Source organism: Rhea pennata, chromosome 1 (genome assembly GCF_028389875.1).
Source record: "Rhea pennata isolate bPtePen1 chromosome 1, bPtePen1.pri, whole genome shotgun sequence".
Taxonomy (NCBI): domain Eukaryota; kingdom Metazoa; phylum Chordata; class Aves; order Rheiformes; family Rheidae; genus Rhea; species Rhea pennata.
This window is the reverse complement of record NC_084663.1, coordinates 101,838,026-101,860,142: the sequence shown is the minus strand read 5'-3', so window position 1 is coordinate 101,860,142 and position 22,117 is coordinate 101,838,026. Positions and strand designations below refer to the sequence as shown.

The window sequence follows — 22,117 nt, the reverse complement described above, 5'->3', positions numbered from 1 at the left end:
GTAGCATCCAAACAATTCCAGATTAGCCACTAGAGGAGTAACAGATTATATACTTACTCAATACTCATTCTTGAAACCATATCCAAAGTTGTGAAACCTGCTGCCATGAAGTTGTTTTTATACTGACCCATTTTTATTGAGTCCAGCCAATCACTAACTGAGACAAACAACGGATATTCTGGAATTTCACCAGGTGAATCTGGCATTCTGTAGAAATCAAATGCAAAGGTTACCAAAGAAGTAGAAAATAGGACACTTGATTTATTCTCATAGACATTATTTTTATTAAAAGGCAGAAAGAATGAGAGAGGAGCCTGAACTGTAAAGGTCAGATCTTAACTGAAGTTCTCCAAAGTTTGATTTTTATCCTACTGTCTAAAACTTATAAATCATATGTTAGCCTGTAAAACTGCCTCTTAAAGAATACATTTTTTAAAGCACTGCAGCTCAGTGACAACCTGAGCAACAGACCTATCCCTCTGTTTGTATTTTTGTATCACAGAAAATTCCTTTACAGATCTTACTCTTTCAGGATAATGCAGCAAAGTAGAGAGAAAACAAAGTTTAACCTGAGATAACAGTAGATACAATTTAAAAATATTAATACACTGAAAGATGATGATTTTTACATTTATCTACAAAGAAAAACAGGTGGCTGTTTATTCTATTATGCAATGGGAATGCTTTGATTACACCAGCTACAGAACTAAACCTAAAAAAGCAAAAAGAACAATGGTTTATATCTTTGCTTTCACATATAGAGTAGTGAACAAAAATGAAGGAGCTAACTTAGTCACATTTCTGTTCCAGTTCCTCTCTCTAATCTTACTGCAACTGAAACTGAAAGATGGAAAAGAATCCAATTTGAAGGTATATATTTCCAGTCTTTTATTATGTATCCTGCTGGTGAGGCCTAACAACATTGACTGACTTTGTACATTTTATGTGGAGAAACTGTAGGAACAGAATGCAGAAAAAGCATGTAACTGTTTGTAAGAGTTTTGTAATAGTCTTCAGAAAAATAATGTAATTTATTTCAAATGAAAATTGACACAGCAAAAACTTTCCAAAATTGAGTAGCTTTCCAAAAACTTTCCAACTGCAGCTTGTGCAGAAGGTAGGAAGAAACACATGCTAGAACTGCAACATACTAAATTGCAGCCACACATTTTGGAATACATAAACACACTGACGTTCATTCCTCTATCAGAACGAAAATGACAGAGAGAAAAACACTGCAAGGAGAAGCATGGGGTAAAGACCTGCCAAGGTCCCTCTCAGTTGGAATTATTCTATGATTCCATTAGAAAAAACTGCTGACCTCATAAAGCAAAATACCAGTAACTCAATAACCATCCAGATTATCTGCATCAAGCATTTCCAAGCAGGAAGAAAACCTGTGAAAGCAGGGGAGCTCAATAAAAGCTCAACTTTGGAGAACAAGCATGAATCTTTAAATTGTAATTAATGTTTTAAAACAGAAGTAAATATAAACATATTACTCTAGTGCTAAATAAAATGACTTGAGTGTAAGTAAGAAGTGATATGTGCATACATACATACATGTAAATATATATATGTTATTATACATAATATATACATATAAAAACATTTTTGTATATTGTATATATATAATAACACACACACACACACACACGTATGTATATGTATGTGCATGTATGTGAGACCACTAACTCTAGTGCAGGGATGTTTAAATTCCGTAAGTCACATGGGATTGTAGTGGCCAGCTTGCTGTAGCCCTAACTCTAGGTTTACCTCTCCCTTGAACCTTTCCCACAGCAATCTACCAGATTCAGGTTTTGCCCAATCTCTCAGCCTGTCTCCAAACCTGTATCGAGCACCCCTTTACCTGCTACGGTTTTCAAGAAAGCCAGCCCTGCCTAGAGGCACTGAGTTTTCTTCTATTAGCCCAGGGAGTGTCCGTGAAAACACCTTTACCTTAAGGTGAACTTCAGCTGATCAACAACAGTGAGGCCAACTGTAGCTTCACTGATTTCAGCTGACATCCAGGGGGACCTTGAGTCACTGTAAAATTGACAGTCTTCCACCCCAGCTCTGCCTCTATTGTGGCTGCATTCAAAAGCTTTGGACAACACCATCAAGAATTTGTTGTGGAACAGTAACAGTATAATCTCTCATTTGGTCACCATTGCAGCCAGATAAATCTTCTGCAGCTAGGCACAGATTGAGCAAGCTAAGATACAAGTACGTTCTGCAGGAAATTAGTCCAAAGAAATTCAGAAACTGCTTGAGCACTGTCAAAGAGCATGCTGAATGCAGAAGAAAATTACAGAGAGAAAACAAACACATAGGAGAAGCTCTGAAAAACTGAACAAGGAGATTCCCAAAGATTAACAACAGAGAGTAAACAGACAGAACTCAGACAAAAAGAATGAAAAATACCTAATATCACCCACATGGCTTCATGAAAAAGTCATTTTGTAATAGTGTACTAGCAATAAAACAAAGTGCAAAATTATTTGAAACCCCCTAATTTCATAAGCTCAGACCCTCACCCATTTCTCCTACCCCTACATAATGCTATAATACATCTAATGATAGCCATCATGGACTATGCAAGCAAAAAGTGCTGAAAAGAGTCTTACACAAGTACATCCTCCACTAGGGTATGAAGGGTGCTTGGATTGCGGATCAGTTTGTCTAAGAAGCTGACAATATCACTGAATTTTGGACGGTGGTTCCTCTCTTTCTGCCAGCAGTGAAGCATTAGTTGGTGAAGAGAAGCTGGGCAGCCCATGGGAGCTGGAAGCCTGTAACCTTCTTCTATAGACAGTATAACCTGAAGAAATACAATGTACATGATTATTGGGCATTAGAATCAAATGCAGAAAGGACAATATAAAGCTGAAATTACAGACCACTGATAATGATTAATGATACAAATACCCTCACTTCATGCATTGCTGGGGCCTCACTTGGAGAACTGGGAGTAACAGGAATTTGACTGGTGTGCTCTACAGCTGGGCTCAGGTGGAGCAAAGAGCATCAATCACAGAAGTGTGCCCCACGGTGCGTAGGGTATGTGAGGCAATTTACTGGCATACGAAACACAGCAGGCTCTTCTTTTAGGCTCTCTGGCTATCCTCTTCAAGCAAGCCAGAAAGGAGGAGGAGAAGAAAGAAAGAGTAAGTATCACTATCTTTTTCATCCATCTGCAGGTTGGTATTGTACTGAATGGCGTCACGGAGTCACAAACTAATTTTTTATCAGCCACCACATACTGAGATACCTTCATATTTGCATCATGATAACATGTGGCAATGTCATGATACAGTGAGGCACTGCAAATGTGAAGTGCACTGTCTGGCAAATTTATTTGGTGATAATTTGGGTCTGCTGATCTTTGGAATATGATTAGTTCAGGCAATGTACCCCACACAGCAGAACAGAAGAGCACATTACTTTGCACAGCCTCTTTCAGAAAAGGTACGTCCAGGCTTTTTATGACTTAAAAAAAAAAAAAAAGTAAGTTGTTACTTCACACCCTATTCACCAGTTGGCAGTTTTATTCTGCCTATCACTTTCAGTGAATAAAACTGCCAGCTTTGGCAGGGTGGAAAAAACATGTCTTCAGTTGAGATTTGGAAAAAAATGGATTGATGTCATAAACAAATCATATGTATGGAAAATTACATTTGATGGGAGTTGAAAGGAGGCTTGTTTTCAGTAACACTGGTAACAAATAACATTGCCTGAAAAGGACCCTAGACAGCCCTGCATGATAGGAGGGAGCAGAAGCAGGTAAGGTCCATGAAAAGTCAGCTGGATTGCTTCTACGTAAGATTTAAAAAACGAGCGAGGAATGGTTACTGGATTCTGAAATAAATGGTGGTAGCAGTGGGGATGTGGATAGAAATGGCACTGTCATGCTTTCTTGTATATAAAAGAATGGAAAGACACTAAGTGGTTGCTCAGAAAAAAAACCTTATCCCTTCCACATAAAAATCCAGACAGTGCTCAATGTTTTCTAAAGCGAAAATAATTGTACAGAGTATTTACTATAATACAGCACATGTACAAGAAACATACCCACTGCATTTATACCCACTGTGCGCTAAGGAGACATTTATCATTTTCACACAGATGAATGTACATGCCACAGATGTATTAATGCAGCTGGAAGGGGGTACATTAACCTATTTACAGCAAATCAATGCTTTACAGCACGAGCTGTAGCTTCAGTATATTCGGTCTTATTATCCTGGAACATACGCCTGTTCTCTTCTTGAATTGTGACTTAATGGTGCCGGCTCTGTGTAACAACGCCGAACGCTTTTGCTGCAGGCATTATGCAAATACCGGCAACGAAGCTGCATTAGGGCCTCAGCTCCCTTTGATGGCATGGTAGGGAGAGGAACAGAAATCTTATAACTACACCCAACTGGGTGTCTGAATTTCATAAAAGGAGGTGACTTGAGCCTACAGAGCACAGCCCTCCTGTCCCCTGGCAGGAACAACCGTACATGAAAAACAGGTGTGTGCAACACTATAGGGAATTGGGGTCATACAGGGTAAGTTTCAAACCCATCCACATTAGCGCTAGGAAGTACAGGCTACTCAAAACCGAGCGTAATTTGCTGTAGAGGTCTCTGAATTCGGTGCACCTGTGAGCGTGGATAGGCTGCACACCTACAGCTGGGACTGGCAGCACACATACGCATGGAGGTGATGCCCAGGGTAAATTATAGGTCAATATGATAATCCTTCCACCTGCCTTTGTCTACTAATTTATCTCCCTGGGATTTACTTTAGCGGTCCAAAACCTGGGCTGCCAAAATAGCTGCTCTTGGAAAAAAAATCATCAGACTGCCAGAGAAATATTTCCTCCAACTCCTTGCCTCCTGCTGCTGGATATGCCCTCAGATTGCTCTTGTTACAGGCTCAGAGGGGGTAACATTCAATCCCATGTGCATAACAGATATTTTGTTCCCAAAACTGTCAGAAGCTGGATACAGCATAGTGGATACTTGTCACTGAAGCCGCAGTCTTTAGCAGCCCAGAAATGCAGCTATCATGGTCTTAACAGTTAATGACACCTGTTGCAAATAATGAATTTCCGAAATGCATTTTTTTAAGGCAAAGGAAAAGCTGCACCATTTTTATTAGACATATGCCATCCACTTGACACAACAATAGTGAGCTGATGAGGTTTTTCTGAATACATTATTTGGAAAAAAAGCAAAAGCAACTACATTTTCCCAGGCATTAGATTTTCTCTGACACACTCTGTTTCACCATATCTTTGCATTGTTTCTTCTCTTATTCAAAAGAAACTTTTCAGTATAAAGACAAATGCCAGCTGTGACTGGGATAATTACAATTTCTCGTTAATACCAACACATTTTAAAAATGAACTCCAAATACTGCCTCATTAGTATCCCTGTGAGGGAAACATTATTATTTTTAGACTCTAAGAAACTAGAGCGAAGATGTGATTTGAGTTGTCTAATACTGCAATGGGAGTCAAGTGTCAAAGGAAGAATTAGAACTTTTTAATTCCTTATTCTCCATTCCCCTTTAGTTCCTTGCATAGCACCTTTCGCTGAACACAAGAATTAGACATCCATATACCTAAGAAGAGGAAAAGTATGACTTTTTTGTAATATATAATTGTATATTATATAATTACATATATTTATAATATATATAATATATTACATATTTTATAATATATGATTATAATTATATATATATAAAGATTATCTATTTTAAGACCTCTTAAATGCTTTTTTCTTGCTGGTTTAAGGTTGGAGAAGTGCCACATTAATAGTAAACAAGTTTAAATGCTTGCATCTGCAAAAGGATACAGCAAAAGCTCTAGCAAATAGAAGTGTTTCCGTGTTGGTATAGTAGTAGCCTGTCAATTATGACGTGAAAGAATCCCTACTATAGCTTAGTTTCTGTCATACAAAGCCCTGAGTCTGCCAACAAAAAAGCTGAATACTGCTATCTAGTTCTGTTTTTGTGGCAAACTCTTGATGGATAAGAAAAGGACTGAAAATTAAAAGATTTTGTGCTGCAATCAAACTCCGAGAAGAAGACTGTAGCTTTTTTTTCAGTGATGGGTATGTTTAAAACTCACCAGAAGATCTTGTGGGTCTGCGTTAAGGCGAGTAAAGTGAGTAGAGTGAATTTTCCTAAGTAAACCTTTTTGTCAGGTATAAATATAAACTATAAGGGAAAAGGAGTACTTTTAAAGGTAACAAAACTAATCCTATATTTTTTAGTGCTTAGGCTTTATGTTTATTAAAAGGAGCATTCTTTTAATATATTTTGTACACACATGAAATTAACTGCTGGAGCTTGTTAAATACATACTGGCATTTTTATTTGATATTAGTCATAGCTGTAAAGGTTGAAGACAGAGTTAATATTAAACAGTAACTATGATATAAAAAAATTCTGAAAAATGTTTCATGATCTTCCATATCACATTTATGCATTCCTTAGTTTTGAAATCATTTGAAATTGGCAAAAATGGTATTTGAAATTTAAGCTGTAATCTTTCTGATAGCTTCATTATCAAGAGTAATATAGACTTTGCTTTTGGAAGTTAACTGACAGATATTTTAATAAGACTGAGCCAGAAGAAAGTCCAGAGGGACACTGTCCCTGTGTCCTGCTGACATCTGAAAAATCTACCAGGATGGGGAGACAGCTGCTCATGCCCCATGGTACAGCGCCAACCCCAAGTGCCTGCCAAGTGTTTTGATTCCTTTGGTTTGAAAGAAATGTATGGGGGAAAGTGATTATTACTATTACAAGAAACTGTCACAAGTCTAAGGACTTTCATTCTGTTGGCTACAGTAGTTTTCCTGCATATTGATTACAATCCATTAAATATTCCCTCTTTTTGGAATACTGTAGTTCGGCAACATGCAGTAATTTATACAATGGCCTCTAACAGGTGTCCCAGGAGACTTCACTCACAGCTGTTCGACAAACCAAATGCACTACATATAAATCTTCCTTTCCTCACATGAGCATTAGCAAGCCAGGCTCTTAGCACAATCTGTTCATCAGCACAGTAGTTTCCTTGGAAAGTTCAATATCTTAGCTAATGTTTATTAATTAAGCAATAAGACATGACAGACTGCGCAGCAGCCCTAATTAATGGACACCTCTGGTGCCTGCCACACATCTAAGAAGTACATTAATCAGCACTAACACAGGTCTGAAGTGACTTATCACAATAATAAAATGGTTATTTACTTAAACAAGAACATTCCTCAAAGTTGGTAACATTTTCAGACTGTACATTATACTGTTCACAGTGCTAAAAAATTTATGGGAGACATTTTCAAACTCAGTTGCCTAAAGTTCAGCTTCCAAATCCCTGTTTAGGAATAGAAATAGAGGACACCAAGTTGCAAAGGTGCTGTATTGATCTGATGGGTATGAACAGTTGTCTCTGAAAATCAGACTGTTTTTATTTGGGCAGGTTATCAGTTTAACACTTCTCTTCACACTGGCTCTGAATCTCTGCTACCTGGGCTCGTTCCCAGTAATACGATCTCCGTGGCTTCTGAGAGCAGTGAGAAAAGAGACCCTCTGCAGAGTCAGTTCAGCCCTACGGTTCATCTGACTGAAGATATGTTCATACAGCAAACAGGCACAGCATCAGACAGCCCCGAACCTGACTTCTCTTACCATTTCCTTCCTTTGGGTGGAAATAGGTAGATTATTTGCTTGTATGTTATAAATAAAATAAATGAACTTTTAACTGGCAGCTGTGGCTCATCTCAAACATCACTTACTTAGCCATTGTCTATTAATGAACTAATTTCCAAAAGTTGTTTAATTAGAAAAGTAATGTGTAAGATGAAATGTGAAAAAGTATTTAAGACCTGTGGAGTTCATATCTGGAAAACTTTTAGTACTCTATAAAAAATCCACCCAATTAAATAAGTATGTTGTTGCTAACTAAAGCAGAGTTTTACTACCATTAGAACACAAATCCCAGAAACTGAAGTCTTGTAATGTTAATGTTGGCAGTTCTTTTGCTACAGTAGAACTTATGACTGTACATATACAAGACTTCAATAGTTTGCATAGTATGTCTCTTATGAATCTGTTCAGTGCATGCCCTTCTCCTTTCCTAACCCTGATATATATACAGTATCACTTACCTTTGGGAAGGAACTATTATTTCTGCAAAATAAGCTCATGTTAATTCACATTAATTTATTGTACTAAAACATCTGTCAGAATATGCAGCTAAGTAAGATTTACAATGTGTCTAATAACTTGAAATTTCCCAATGCCATTTCGAGTCACTAAATGTATTCAGAAGGTCACAGATACTCACTGTTAACATTTTAGAACTGAAAGCCTGTGGGTAGGGCTCCGGGGAAGAGGAGCTCTTTGTGCTGTGCACCAGGGAATGGCAAGGAAAGAGCTCAGGAGTCAGCATCATTTGCATAAGCAGCATCCATAGGGCCTGCACCATTCTTCTGTGTTAAAAGATACTTCTATTTTGGACGTAGGAATAATTAAATGGTTTTATCCTTATGCTGTAACAGAATATTTAATATGCCCAGTCTGGGAGGGTGCTTTATAAATTCTTACCGCTGACATGGTCTTAACCAAATACATCCTAGGTTGTGACAGAGGGGAAAAGGGGAGGTTGAAGCCTGCTTCAGCCAAAGGAAAAGACAGACAGACTGCAGTTCTGTGACGTCCATTACTCTGACCTGGCGACTTGCAGTCTTTCTAAGGGTCCTACAGGCCATTCAAACCTCTCCCCCAGGAGTGAATAGTGGAGCTGCACAGACTTCACAGAAAGTCTCTCCCTCCACCTCTCTCTCCTCCCATTCCTGGTTAGTGGCAGTAGCAATGAAGCAGTCAAGAGCTGGGCTAGGTAGTGGAGTTGGTGTGAAGAGAAGTTTTACGATGACAGGAAAAGCAAAAGATACAACAGCAGCTGAGTTCCTCCGAAAGAGTGACTGCAGCACCAGCTGAAATCACTCACAACAGCAGCAGACACTGAAATCTGCCTCCATGTTCTAGTGCAAGATTACGTGGCAGTGAGGAATACACAATGATGCAGCAGGCAACTCCTCTTCCCTGCACCTCCTCAAGCTGCAGTCATGACTAGCTGCCCATCACCTGGGGCTAGACAAGCAGAGTGGCAAAATGAGGGGCAGAGGCTGAGTTACAGAGAGGTGCCACTGCAGCTGGAAGCACTGGCACTAGGGCAGCCAGGCACTATACAGAAACCAGGCAATATGGCCTGGGAAACTTTCTTCAGAGGCACCTCTGGCTTCTTGGGCTTTGCTTATCTCTAACTAAAACTAGGCCTAGCGCTGACTGGGGCGGAAAGGAAGGGGAGCAGCCCAGTAATCCTCCTTTGTAGAGCTGCACATGTACATTTTACTTATTACCGTTGAGGCGCTACTGCCTTTTTCCCAGTTTCGTGCTCTCCTGAATCTCCCCTAAAAGAAGGCTCACAGTCCAACCAACCATTGCACCTACTAGTTTGGGAAGGCAGGTAGTCTGAGGCAAGAAATACAACTTGATACAAACTGCATTCCTTGCAGTGCAGAGTAGTTAGTGTAGACATGATGAATAGGCTGCTATTGCCATGGATGCCTTAGCCTGGCTGAAGGGAAGGTGAGCTCAAGAAGAGCACCCTCTGCTACTGCAAGGCTATGTATGCAGCAGTGATGTCCAAATGCCTCAGCAATCAGCTCCTAAAACAATACATCTAAGCATGTCGTATTTTAAGGAAAAAATGACGATTGTCTTAAAACACTGTTTGTAAGCTACGGTGTTTCAGAAGCTGACAAGTGGCTCTCAGTTCAGGCAAGGAAATAGCTGGGGTACTCATCTTGCTGGTTTGAGTCTATCTGTTCATCTTCCTCTAATAACTTTGAACCCATTGGCCCACTTCAATCAAATTAAACAAGTTATGTGAAAATCAGCAGCTAGGCAAGTTGTTTGGTGATATACTTGGCTGTGTGAAATAGAGACGTTTGAAAAATCTATACACTGGTGATTGCACATTGTGCCCCAGGGACAAAATGGACTGAATTCAGTTGTCTAAGTACAGGTGTCTAATCTTAGATTCTGTAAGGTATCCTGCCTGGCTTTCAGCTAATGCTCCAAACGGGCTCCTGCAGGTGCTGTGTCAGCCCCATGTGGCAATCTTAGTTACCCTAGGGCATCCCAAATGCCAACAGATTGCTATCGGTAAAACACAGAACTGAGGCTACCATGCATACATGCTTATCTCACAACAGATCAATGATGTGTTTCCAGTTCAGATAGTACCAAATTAATTTCTCCACTGAGGAAAAGCCTCTGCCTCAGCTCAGTAGTTACTTGTTCTCTTGAGATGGCCAACCAGCAACCACTGACTGGTCCATCAATAGAAGTGTAGCTCAAAACCAGACACAGCATGTACTGTATCCTACTCAATGTTACTTAGGGAGCACAGCTGGTGGAGAGGGGATGGAGATGGGAGGTATTGTCAGGGGAAAATGAAGTACAGAGGCAGTCTTATTCCAAAGAGTAGGAGGAGATATGTTGGAGCACTCTGAAATTACTTCTTTAATGAAAATCTCTCAGATCCTTATCTCCAAATGACTGATCAGCCTTAACAAGCAACCAGATTTGAACAGCTGAATAACTTAGCAATGATATAAAAACAGCCATCTGGGAAAAGTCATGTCAGCTCTTCAGAACCAATGCAGAGGTGTTTTACGCAACTATGTGAAAGAGGTTAAGATGGGCTGGCTGGTGTCCTGCATTTTGACATGGAGACTGACTGTTGGTGTGAAGACTGAGTATGCCAGTTTAAGCTGTGCTGGGGGCCCACTGAATAACAGAATTAGTGGAAATTTAAATTGGAAAAAAAAAGCACTCCTCCTTTCAAGTGCTGCATTTTCTAGGACAAGCCTTCTATTACACTAGAAGCAGATGTGTGTTTTAAACAGGAAGATCTATTTGACTGAAACTTTTGCAAAGAAATGACAGTAGAAAATAACATATAACGTTATGAGCTTATATTGTCCTGCACTGTAGTTAAGCCCATAGGTAGTTTTTTTTTAAGAAAGCAGAACACATTTAATTTTTAGAAAGAAGAATTTACAAATACATTTCTCATGGCAGCTTAACCCTTACTCCTTTCAAATTCATCATTGTTTGCCCATTGAAGGATTCTGTCAAACTGTAATGGAGATAATGGGCCAAATTTATCACCAGATAGTTCCTATGTTCCCTCAAGTTTTCGTTTATGGCTTAACTGAGAACTGAATCAAATTGCATATCTGATGGAGATTCCAGTGACTTGGATGAAAGTCACATATATCCAGCATCAGAATCTGGTAAGTTGGCTGTGACTCTTTATAATGTCTTTAATCCTTAGGAGGAAGCTAGTCAAGGTTTCAGTTATACAGGGCCAAGTCCCCAGTTTGCATAAAGTAACTGTTCCATCAAAGCTGATAGTTCTGCTGATTTAAGTAAGTTGAGATCCCAATCTAGAAAGTTAGCAAGAAGGCAAAGCAGGATAGGGGATGATAATCATTTTTAAGGAATATTTCAACAAACAGATAGATTACTTCTGTGTAGTACTTACATCCTGGTTGGACATCTCCCAGTATGGTCTTTCACCATAGGACATCACTTCCCACATCACAATCCCATAGCTCCAGGCATCACTTGCTGAAGAGAACTTCCTGTAAGCTATCGCTTCAGGAGCAGTCCACCTTATGGGGATTTTTCCACCCTAGAAAATACGTTGACAACTTATCAATATGACTAGAATACAAAACTGTACATGTTTAAAAGAAAAAAAATATCCTAGATGCTGAGATTCTGCGGTCTGCTTTCTGTCGATTTGCCTTGTCAATTGATTATAACTGGAAAGGAAGATACATACATGATTCAGAATCTGACAGAAATTTGATTCCTTCTGTAGCCTAATTCATCGCAACCAGTACTCCTTGCAAACAAAAATCTCAGTTCAGAGAACAGAACACGTTTTAGATGATTCATATTCCTTCAGTCATATAATTAGTCAGAATATACCTTTTAATTGAAAACATTCCAAATATGAAATTTCTAATACACTGACATTTTACTTCTTATACTCTAATGAAATAGAAACATTTGTTGCAAAACAAAACACTCACAGACTTAATAAAATTATATAGGCAGAAAGGAAAATATAGCTTTTATATTATTCTTTACTTTTGATAATCTCTCTAAATCTTTTTTTCACCTTTTATATATCTAGGTATATTGCAAACTGAGCACGCTTTTAATAGGCATTTCCTGAATCGTTTAATTCTGCAGCTTTCAAACTAAAATCCAAGTACTACCACAGGAGAATTTGTAAGAATGCAGTCCACAAATCTGATTTACCCTTTAGCAAGATCACAGCATGTAGAACTTTTTTCTGATGTTACTGATTTATGCCATTGAATCTGTCCTATTCTCCCATAAGAGTCTGCACACAAAAATTATTCTTCCTTTTATAATAATAAATAAAAAAATAAAGTATTTCTTCTCCAGATGCATTTTTCATTTCTAAAGTATATATTCATTATCACTATCTGTAGAATTTTACTCTTTAAATAAGTTGTTTGGAGAGAGAGCAGTGTGATTAAGGTGCCACTAGATGGTAGAAGGAGACAGTCAGCAGAGCTGAGCAGACCAACAGTAGTTGCTTTCACTGAACGGTAATAGATTCTGTTCAGCATTAGGGTTATATTTCTGATAGAAACAAAGAAATGAACTAGAACATCAGCTTGGCAATTGAAGAGAAGCCACAGTCAAAAATAAATAGGCAAATTTCTGCTAATTTATTTGAATATATATAAAAAACAATTTGTCTGCAAGTTGTTCGGAGCTGACACAAAATTGACTCAAAATCTACCCAAAAGTGTTCAAAAGCCAAGCTCTGTGGGGTGATGTGCCTAGAAGCGAACTTCTCAGAATAAAGTTTCACTGAGTGCAATCTTACGATGAAAAATGTAGATGGTTAATATTTATATCGTTCACAAACGATAGTAGCCAAGGTGTCCTTTGTATGATGTTACCTTCTGGTAAGTTGCTTTTTTAAAGCCTTTGCCTGCTCAGTTTTGGCTTCACAAAGTTGCAGTTGAAGTCAATGTCAAGCCATCTGCTGATTTTGATGGGAGTAAGGTAAAGGTAATATCTTATTTTCTATTTTTACCCGAGCTCCTCTACTTTTTTTAATCCAGTAACCTGGAGATCAGATCACTCACCTGGCATGTAAGGGATACTTTATCTCACATCTACTACCATCTCTGAGAATGCCCTAATCACTCACTGTTGCATGCTGTGGTGCTCTTAATCCATTCCCGATAAAACTATTCCACTTACAGATTACAAATGCATTCGGGTATGAGAATAGGGAAGCAGGATGAGAAAGGAGAGTACGTAGCCCTAGAACCTTATGATAGAGCATTCTTCAAGGAAAGAGAAGCTTAACTTCTTATCCCTTCTCCAGGGAATAGTTAAACATTTTATATAAATTAGGTAAGAGCATTTGGCATTTGATCTCTCCGTCTAATTGCAAGGGTGTTTTGATGAGATTTGCATGTCTCAGATTTCTTAGGCAGTGGAAGATTTAAACATTCTGTGCCTCAAATGAATGCTCTGCACACTGGGTTGTCAGACCAGAAAGTTGTGTTCTCTGAGAACATAGTTACAGTGTCTTACTGCAGAGTATAGTCCATGGTAGTGAATGGGGATTGAGCAGAAATATCTCCCTATACCACAGAGTTAGGTGCCTTATCCTTTTACTGAGTCAGCTTTAGTCCTTTATTTTTAAACATTGCCAAACTTAGGCAATTCCATACTTAGATCCCTGGCTTCTGCAGATTTTTTGAGACAAGTGATATTTTCTTGGCCTAAGTCAGGGTGGTGGTAGGCATCTAATTCCTTTTTTGAACCAGGACACATGCATTTTTAATAAGGTAAACAACATTCATACTAATCCATTTCACTAGAGGCACTGCCCTAAAAAACCCTTAAAGCTCTTGCTCATCAATAGGATATCAATCCTGGCTGAGAAATTACACAGGAGATGACAGTCTTGTTCCAGTACTATCCGAATCTAGTCTTACCAAGGAATCCTTCTTGCTCCCTTTTGCTTTATGTCCACTTAAGACACTTTTCTGGACTACCACACCAGCATTTGAGGGAAGATACAAACGAAGAATTCCATATTTTCTTTCCTGATCACAGATCTCAGAAGATGATGTGAAAAAAATCGATGTTTAAATGACTGCATTATTGTAAAACTTTCAAATTGTTTATTGAGACAAACTGATGAATTTATAAATTTGTTATCACTATTTAGATTTAATGGATAGTCCCGTGCTAATAACAAAATATCTACTTTTAGTGAAAATACAAAACAATACATAAAAGGCATCTGGTTATTTATAAAATGTTTGAATACAGATAATTATTCTTAAAAGTTTGTTATGATCATGAATCTGATTATTTATTCCTGAATTACATTCAAAAAAAAGAGGTCACTGCTGTCATCTTGAATAGCATTCACAGCAAGATCTATGAGTATCAGCTAATTATAAATTAATTTTAAAGAATCTGATTAGTTTCATCACACAGCTTTACTAACTGATCCTTTCTGGACTGAAAGACTAGAGGCTCATTGAACGTGAAAATGAGAACAGAGAACAGAGTCTTAACAAAATTCAAGGCAGTGTGTGTTCAAGGGCATAAGATATGCTCAGTGTTACAATGTAAAAAATCTTTTGTGCTAGTTCTAATGCCAGACTGAAGCAATACCTCTTAAATTTTTACAGTGGATTCATCTTATGTATGAAGACATATTCATAAGAATGTAAAATTCAACACTTAAGTACGTTTGCAGAATATCTGTTCAGGTAAAGAAGTTGTTATATTTATTTGAAAGCTATTCAAAAGGCAGTGATTGCAATATGACTAGCAGAAAAGATATACATAGCTAAACAGTAGTAATAGCTACTCATACATAATAGAAGGGCACATAAGGTTTAGAATAGCTGAAAATATATGTCCTGCTTCTGATTAGAGTAATAAACAGCACTATTGCTATTTCTTTTTAAATTTGGATCTAACTGGGAAAATAATAAATGCATCACTGTTTGCACAATGCTCTACCTTCAAATTAGGATAATTTACAAATCATCTACATTTAACTACTGTAGTGATGAAACGTGTCACAGCTCCCTGTGCCGGAAAGCCTTTATGCAAGCTCTTTTTAGTTTTAGTACCTGTTCTTTTGGGGGGATATGTGTGGGGATAGGGTATTAGGAATCATACTATATTTTTGCCCCATCTCCTACAGTAATAATGGTATCAGGGATATGCCAATTTTGTCTTTATATAGTAAAAGAACACTAGCAGTGTTATTCATTTTTTTAGGGTTCAGATTTTCTTCCATATGCTGCCTACTGAACAGTGACTAGCTCCTGATTTTTTTCTTGATTGTAATTTAACGAGCAATTTTACCATACAATGTTAGGAATCCCCTTGAAATGAGAATATTAGATTTACTTTGCTTAGTTTGTAACACTGTTTCAGCATCAACTGTTAAAATGCAGTTTACTCACTCACTCCCCGCCAGGTCCACACACGCTCACTTTCCCTAAGGAGGTGTCAATAGCAATTTGCCGTACTTTGAAGACAGAATTGAAACTTCTTTCCCTAAAACTGTGTACAAGAGGGACACTCTTCCCAACACACCCTGTCTTTTCTTAGAGCTTGCAACAAAAAAAAGAGCGCTTATGATCTGTCACGTGAAAAGACCCCTGCAAGGCAACTGCTTCTGACACTAGATACTGTCCAACAGGCTAGAAAGCACATTCCTTACTCTGCCTTCTTTCCATCTTTTATTTGATTTCTTTATTTTACATGTCAGATATCTTTTTCAAAACACATGAGGCACCAGTAGTTTCTTTAATTAAATATTTAAACATGTTTCAGAAGTCCAGAAGAACAACGCAACTGACAGCTACAGGCCACTTTTCTACCATGATGAAGGCCATGATATATTGGCAAGCTCGAAATAAGCTTGAGTTGAAAAAATCAGGAACAACACAGGGCAAAGAAGCCTAAGGAGGAAGTTTGTTAGATGCCCAGAACTTCTGGCATGCCCTGCTAACTAATTGAAGCGAGGAGTGATCCTACTGAAAACTTTATATAGAAATTGCAGGTAAGATTTACGAGCTCTTCCTGGATGTGCAAAGAGAGCGATGTACATAAGCAGCCAGAAGCAAACGCAGTGCCTTGGACTTAGGAAGTGCTCAAAATTAACTGTGATGTGAACCGAGGACTATTCCCATGGAAAAGTCTCATCTTTATTTTCCTTGAGCAACAGGCAATGTAGATGGACTGTCACAGGGCTGGCTGCAGTTTTACTACATGCTGAGGTGCAAACCCGTCACTGTCAGATCCACAGACATCTAGAACTGTGTATTTCTAGGACAAAAGGTCCTGAACTACGTGCACCATTAGCCTAATCCGGCACACTAATTCCGATGTAACTGTCAGTTCCTTTATGTATGATGTTACTGAATTGTGCAACAATTTTCCACATCACAAGGATAGTATCTCTCCTTTTCTCCACCTCACAAGACAGATATGGGGGAAAAAAGAACTTCAGAGTGAAAAGAGACAAAAGTAATATGAAAGATTGGTTTTAAATATTGGACAAATTCATCATTCTGTACAAAAGTCTTATCACACTTTACTAGAGCAATGCTTTTATTTGAGTGTATGAATCAAATTCTTCACGTGCAAAGTTATGAATTGTCAGAATTTAGCATCCTCAAATTGTAATTTAAAACCATTCAGTATTATCAATACTACATATATGTCAAGATAGCAAAACTATTCTGAAAAGGCATTTCAGAATCTGCTTTCATTAAGCCTGATTTCAGTCAGTTCTAGCAGTCTTTCATTTTCCTCAGAAATGACATGAACAAAACCCCTTAATTTTCAAAAAGATCAAATTTTCTTTTAATCTCCGGGAAAATACTCATTTTCTTTCAAATATCCTGGCTAACAATGCTAAAATTAAATACATACAAGTTGATTTTTTGGGGAAGCTAGCTATCCAGTTCTTCAGAACAAGTTATTTATGATTTTAATAATATAGCATTTTAGTGACTATTAACTCATACACTACAAATGTATTTCTGTCTGCAAATATGTGAGGACGAAAGCTGTTGGCAGATGGAAAGAATCAGCACTTAGATACTGGCAAAACCAAACAGCTGAGATTAAAGATTTGTCTCTAGATCATCAGAAACACCCCCAGTGCCAGTCTCCAGTGCCACCAAGGGAAGATAAATAGTCTTCAGCAACAGCTCTGAACCAGTATGCACAGTCTCTCATCATAAATCTATATCACTGTTTTACTGTCTTGCATAGGACTTCATCTCTCAGATTGTCATACTGCTGCCATCTAAACATGCTCCTGACTATGCATGTTTATCTTTTTCCCTGTTCATACTTTACTGCCAATGTGTTTGCATATGCTTAGGTTCAGCTCTGCTGCCTATGCTGAGGCAACGTGAACGGGACAGAAGCAATGGTTGACTCCCTACCCTAAATGTGGGGCAGATGCAGCTGGCACACTTCACAAGTGCCTGCAGACTGCTGCCGTGTATATACCCACCTGGTGGAAGTCTCTCTGGGCTGGGGAATTCACACGCACACTCAGGGGCTACCTGCTACCAAAGGCAACACACACATGGCCTCTGTGTTGCAGTCCTCTACTCAAGAAAGGGAGGTAAAGAAACCCATTTCACACATCACAATTGAAGAACTGGGCCCAAAATCCTTCAAATGAAGAACCCCTAAGGAATTAAAGATGCTTTGTATCTGGAATCTGATTTTTGAAGAACTCAGATTTTGACAGTTAACTCTTACTCAAGAGAGTGAGTTACCGTTTGTTCCAAGAGACATGTGGCAGGCTCACAGGCTTTATCTGCTATAACAGTTAGGTCTTTGTCCCAGCTCAGGCCATGAGCCTGGCTTTACAGCAACGCTCTACAAAGTTCCCCAAGCTATAATGTTTCCTGTCAGGACTCACCTTGAAAAGTCAGTTCCTTCTTCTTCTGTAGCTTTTGCTTCTGGCTTTGGCCTGCTTGCATGCTTGCCTTTAGTCCTTTTAGCCCCCTACACCTGGAGATAGAAGCTATTTCCTTAGGTTTGTCCAAACCTTTTCTTCTCTCACAAAGACAGATGGGAAGTCGCAGAAAGCTGGATAGCTCCTTTACCCCTTTGGCTCAGTGTGTGTTTGTGTGTGTGTGTGTGTATGTGTGTGTGTACACATCTTTAAATCACTATGGACTACTCTTTTGGTGCTTGACTGATCAATATTTCTAAACTAGTTGTACCTGCACTGAGCCTAGTATTTGCAATAACCCTGATTTCAGCAATGGAATGAATCAATACTAGGTATTCAGCTAGGACCCAGAGTAAGATTAGAGACAGTGCTGGTTTTGTCGAAAGCTGATTTGCCATGAACTAGTAAGGCTGTGTTTGCTGGTGTCTTTGCTGTGCTTCTGGATGAGGATTTGTGGGTGAAATGATGGTGATTTTATGTCCCAGCTGCAGGATTTTGCTGAGTAGCTCTTGGCTATATATCAATCACTTCTGCTAATTTATGTTCTGATTTAAGTAGGCATCTAAGCACATCTTTTAGCCCCATGATTCCTCATATTACAACCTCTACCAATGCTATGGACCCTGCACACGTGACAGCTCTCTCCACATATTCAGATCTGTTGTTGTAGGTCTCACCACACCACAAGTGAAAACAGGGAAAGCTGGTGGCTCCCCCTTTGAAACCAGATGCAGGGTATAAGCCCCATGGTGCAGATGGACCGACGGTGTAAGATATTATGGACCACATGCACCAAAAGCATACTTATGAGCTCAGGTAGGCCAGGGTCTCAAATAAGGACAGATGTTGGCTCATCCAGGCTGAAGGAGGAGAGGAATGGTATTGCTAAGCATCACTGCCTACAATTTCTACAATAAAGACAGAAGGAACACTGCCAAGTGCTGAGGTGGCAGTGTTGCTAGCATAAAGACTCTGCTAGTGGACAAAATTCATGTTAACTAGCATTAACATTAGAGATATAGCGGGAAGCTTCCCCAGAACTCTCCTCCCTTTCTATCATTTTGTCTTCCTAATGATCATCAGCAAGTTTGAACAGATTAGTTGTACATACACACAAACAAATATATGCCATCCTATTATCATTTTATATAAAAGACCATTCCAAAAAGTGCTCCGTGTAGAATTAAAATATTCATGTATTTTTCTAAATATTAAAGAATTATTCAATAGAAACTTTTTATAAAATAGCTGGAATTCTCTTTAGTATTTCTTTTGAAACAAAAAACTTCAGCAGTCAGTCCCGTTCCTTTTCTGAGGCATTGATCTTCACTTGGGTCGAAAGATAATAAAAAGTCTGATAAAAATGCATAGCTTTGACCCTCAAAATCCATGCAAGTGAAATGGTAGTGAATAATTTTCTAACCACTTACATCTGTCCTGCAATCATGTTTTCTTGGCAGTGCAATTTAAAGAACTTTATACAATGACAAAGATGCAGCAAACTACAGAATACAAGTTGTTGATGCCATTGTGTCTTGTTTGTGCAACTAACTGGACTACAGAGATCTTTCCTAATTAGCCAATGATGTCTTCAGCTACAAGGTGCTCATTAAAAGACTCAAGAATTTTACCTATTTTAAGAATAATACATTTTTAATACATTTTTTAATTTTTAAATGAACAAGGTACATTGTATTATAGATTGAGGAGTAGGAGGCTATAGTTGAAAACTGGTATAAATTCAAGTCTTATAGAGCTGCAAGTCTCATGCACTTTTTTTTTGATTTTTTTTTTTATAAGAGAAAGAAGTGAGAAAGTGAAGAGGAAGAATGGAAAGAGGGAAAGGGAAAAAATAGCTTTAACTTTTGAAAGTGACAGCTTTGCAAATAAGTGTAGACAGATTGAGCTGTCAGGGAGCAGCAGGGGCAGGGCTGCTTCCCAGATGCAGGCAAGGGAGACAAGGGCACTGTGACGGGACACAGGCTGAGCAATGCTCTCGCTGATGGAGCGCAGTCCCATGGCACTGGGGTGGGTGAGCAGAGCAGGGTGGTGACAGCAGCAGGTCCTCGCCGTGGCCCAGTGAGCATCAGGCAAAGGCGAGGGCAACTCGCCATGCCCAATGTCACTCCAGGACATCCCAGCAACTCCAGTCCAGCAGGGCTGGGGTTGGTCAGCTACAGCGCTGCTGGGGCATGCTCTGGTGAGGCCAGGGAATCTCCTAACAGTTTAGAGAGTGGGACTTCACATTTCCCTAGGATTAGGAATGCACTAGTGAATTTTAGAACACTGGGTACTTGACCCTCAGTAAAAGAGCAATTCTTCCCTTTTCTGAGATTAAGTATCAGATCCATGCATCTCTACCAAATCTAGTTTAGAAACTATAGCACCACTTGGCAGTAATGATAGGAAAAAAATGTCATTTTTCTTGAAACTAATATTTCTGGCAAAGATCTATCTATTCTCAAGAGCATTAGTTTCAGTGTGTCTGCCAGCTGTGTCAGCACAGCTCACGTTATAGCAGTAACCAATTTCTTGAAAGTTACTCCTACGGAGTTCTTCAATCTGTACATCCAAAACCTGTTCACCTTGCTTACACAAATATCCCTACTGTAGTCAATGGAAAAGGTGAAGAGGATTTGTTCTGAGATGTTTATTTGAGGGATGCCTTATGTTGCACAACTCTACAACAAAAGAATTTGCTACAGGGCCTGTCCTTACAGCCAAACTGAGTTATAGAATACAAATATTTCTCTAAAAACAAATAAGGTAAATTGAAAATAGTATTACTAGGCACTGTGCTTTCTTGAAAGCATCGAGCAAGACTTGTCTCTGAAATAAGGGCCCTGACTTCCCCAGGGCTCTGTGAAGTGTTTGTTATTGGATCTAGAATAAATTGTTACTATGTGCTGCTTGAACAGTTCATGTTATCAACTATCCTTAACCATTTCACAGCTAGTGATTTCAACAGAAACACGTAGTTGACATGCACAACAAGCAGTTCCAGAGTTTCAACAAGCCAGTGGTCTCTGTATAATACTGCATAACATCCAGATCATTTGTACTTATAGTATCCTGGCCCTGAACCCCTGCAAAAATTTCTTCCACAACATGAAATGAAAGGTAGTCAATAAAAACTCAGCAGCATACAGAAATCTGAAAATTGAGAACAAAGTAATGTATAATTAAGTACAAAATTAACAATATACAGGCTACAGTACTGTGTCCATTACACATTTTCACATTCCATTAAAAAAAAACCCTTTATGTTTTCCTGAAAATGAGACTGCAACAGAATTTTCAAGTTGCTGTGTTAGAGAGCTGGATAATCTAGGGACCTCTATACTGAATTTATGTTTATATGCCCTGGGGTACACTAGATTTTATTTATCTAAGGCTTCTTCAAAACTTTTCTCTAGAAATGAGTCAGAAACATAATAAAAAATAGGCTTTTCTTTTGAGAGTTAGTGCTGTACACAGATGTTGATGATCAGAATTATTATGAGACTAAGCTATTCTGTAAGTATATCATTGCCTTAGTTTTGATTCCCATTGGATCAAGAAGTGCACAGGGAAACTAATATCTTAATAACTGATGAATTAGAAGTTCTGCTCCTGCTTTTGTGAGGTCACTTCTCATTTTACCTTGAAGGAGTTTGCTGGTTAAGTTTCAGATAATTCATAGACTAGTATCTGGTTATAAGATAGGAAAAAACAGGCAGAAAGAAAAGGTCAGGGACCACTGCTAATGTCCTGCTGGCAGCGTACCTAGGAAGAATCTACTTTACTCTCTAGACAGCAGAGAGATAAAAATTTGCTAACAATACAAAGCTATTCACAGTAGTAAAGATATGGACTGATGTCAAAAAATTGCAAAGGGATCTTACCATACTGACATGCCAAGTGATAAAGCGGCATCACAGCCAGTGTCATAAAGTGAGGCACAGGGGAAAAAAACTCTCC

General features: G+C 38.7%; 1 protein-coding gene across 3 annotated transcripts in view; it reads right to left on the bottom strand.

Moving 5' to 3' along the window:
- EPHA6 (EPH receptor A6) overlaps window positions 1-22,117 on the bottom strand; it is a 519,018-nt gene that overhangs the window by 5,992 nt on the left and 490,909 nt on the right. For all 3 annotated transcript variants that reach the window (XM_062597081.1, XM_062597066.1, XM_062597058.1), the window contains 3 exons: window positions 11,621-11,770; window positions 2,628-2,821; window positions 58-207 (listed from right to left, as the gene is read on the bottom strand). In XM_062597081.1, the coding sequence (XP_062453065.1) occupies window positions 58-207; window positions 2,628-2,821; window positions 11,621-11,770 (494 nt within the window). The remainder of the gene's footprint in view (window positions 1-57; window positions 208-2,627; window positions 2,822-11,620; window positions 11,771-22,117) is intronic.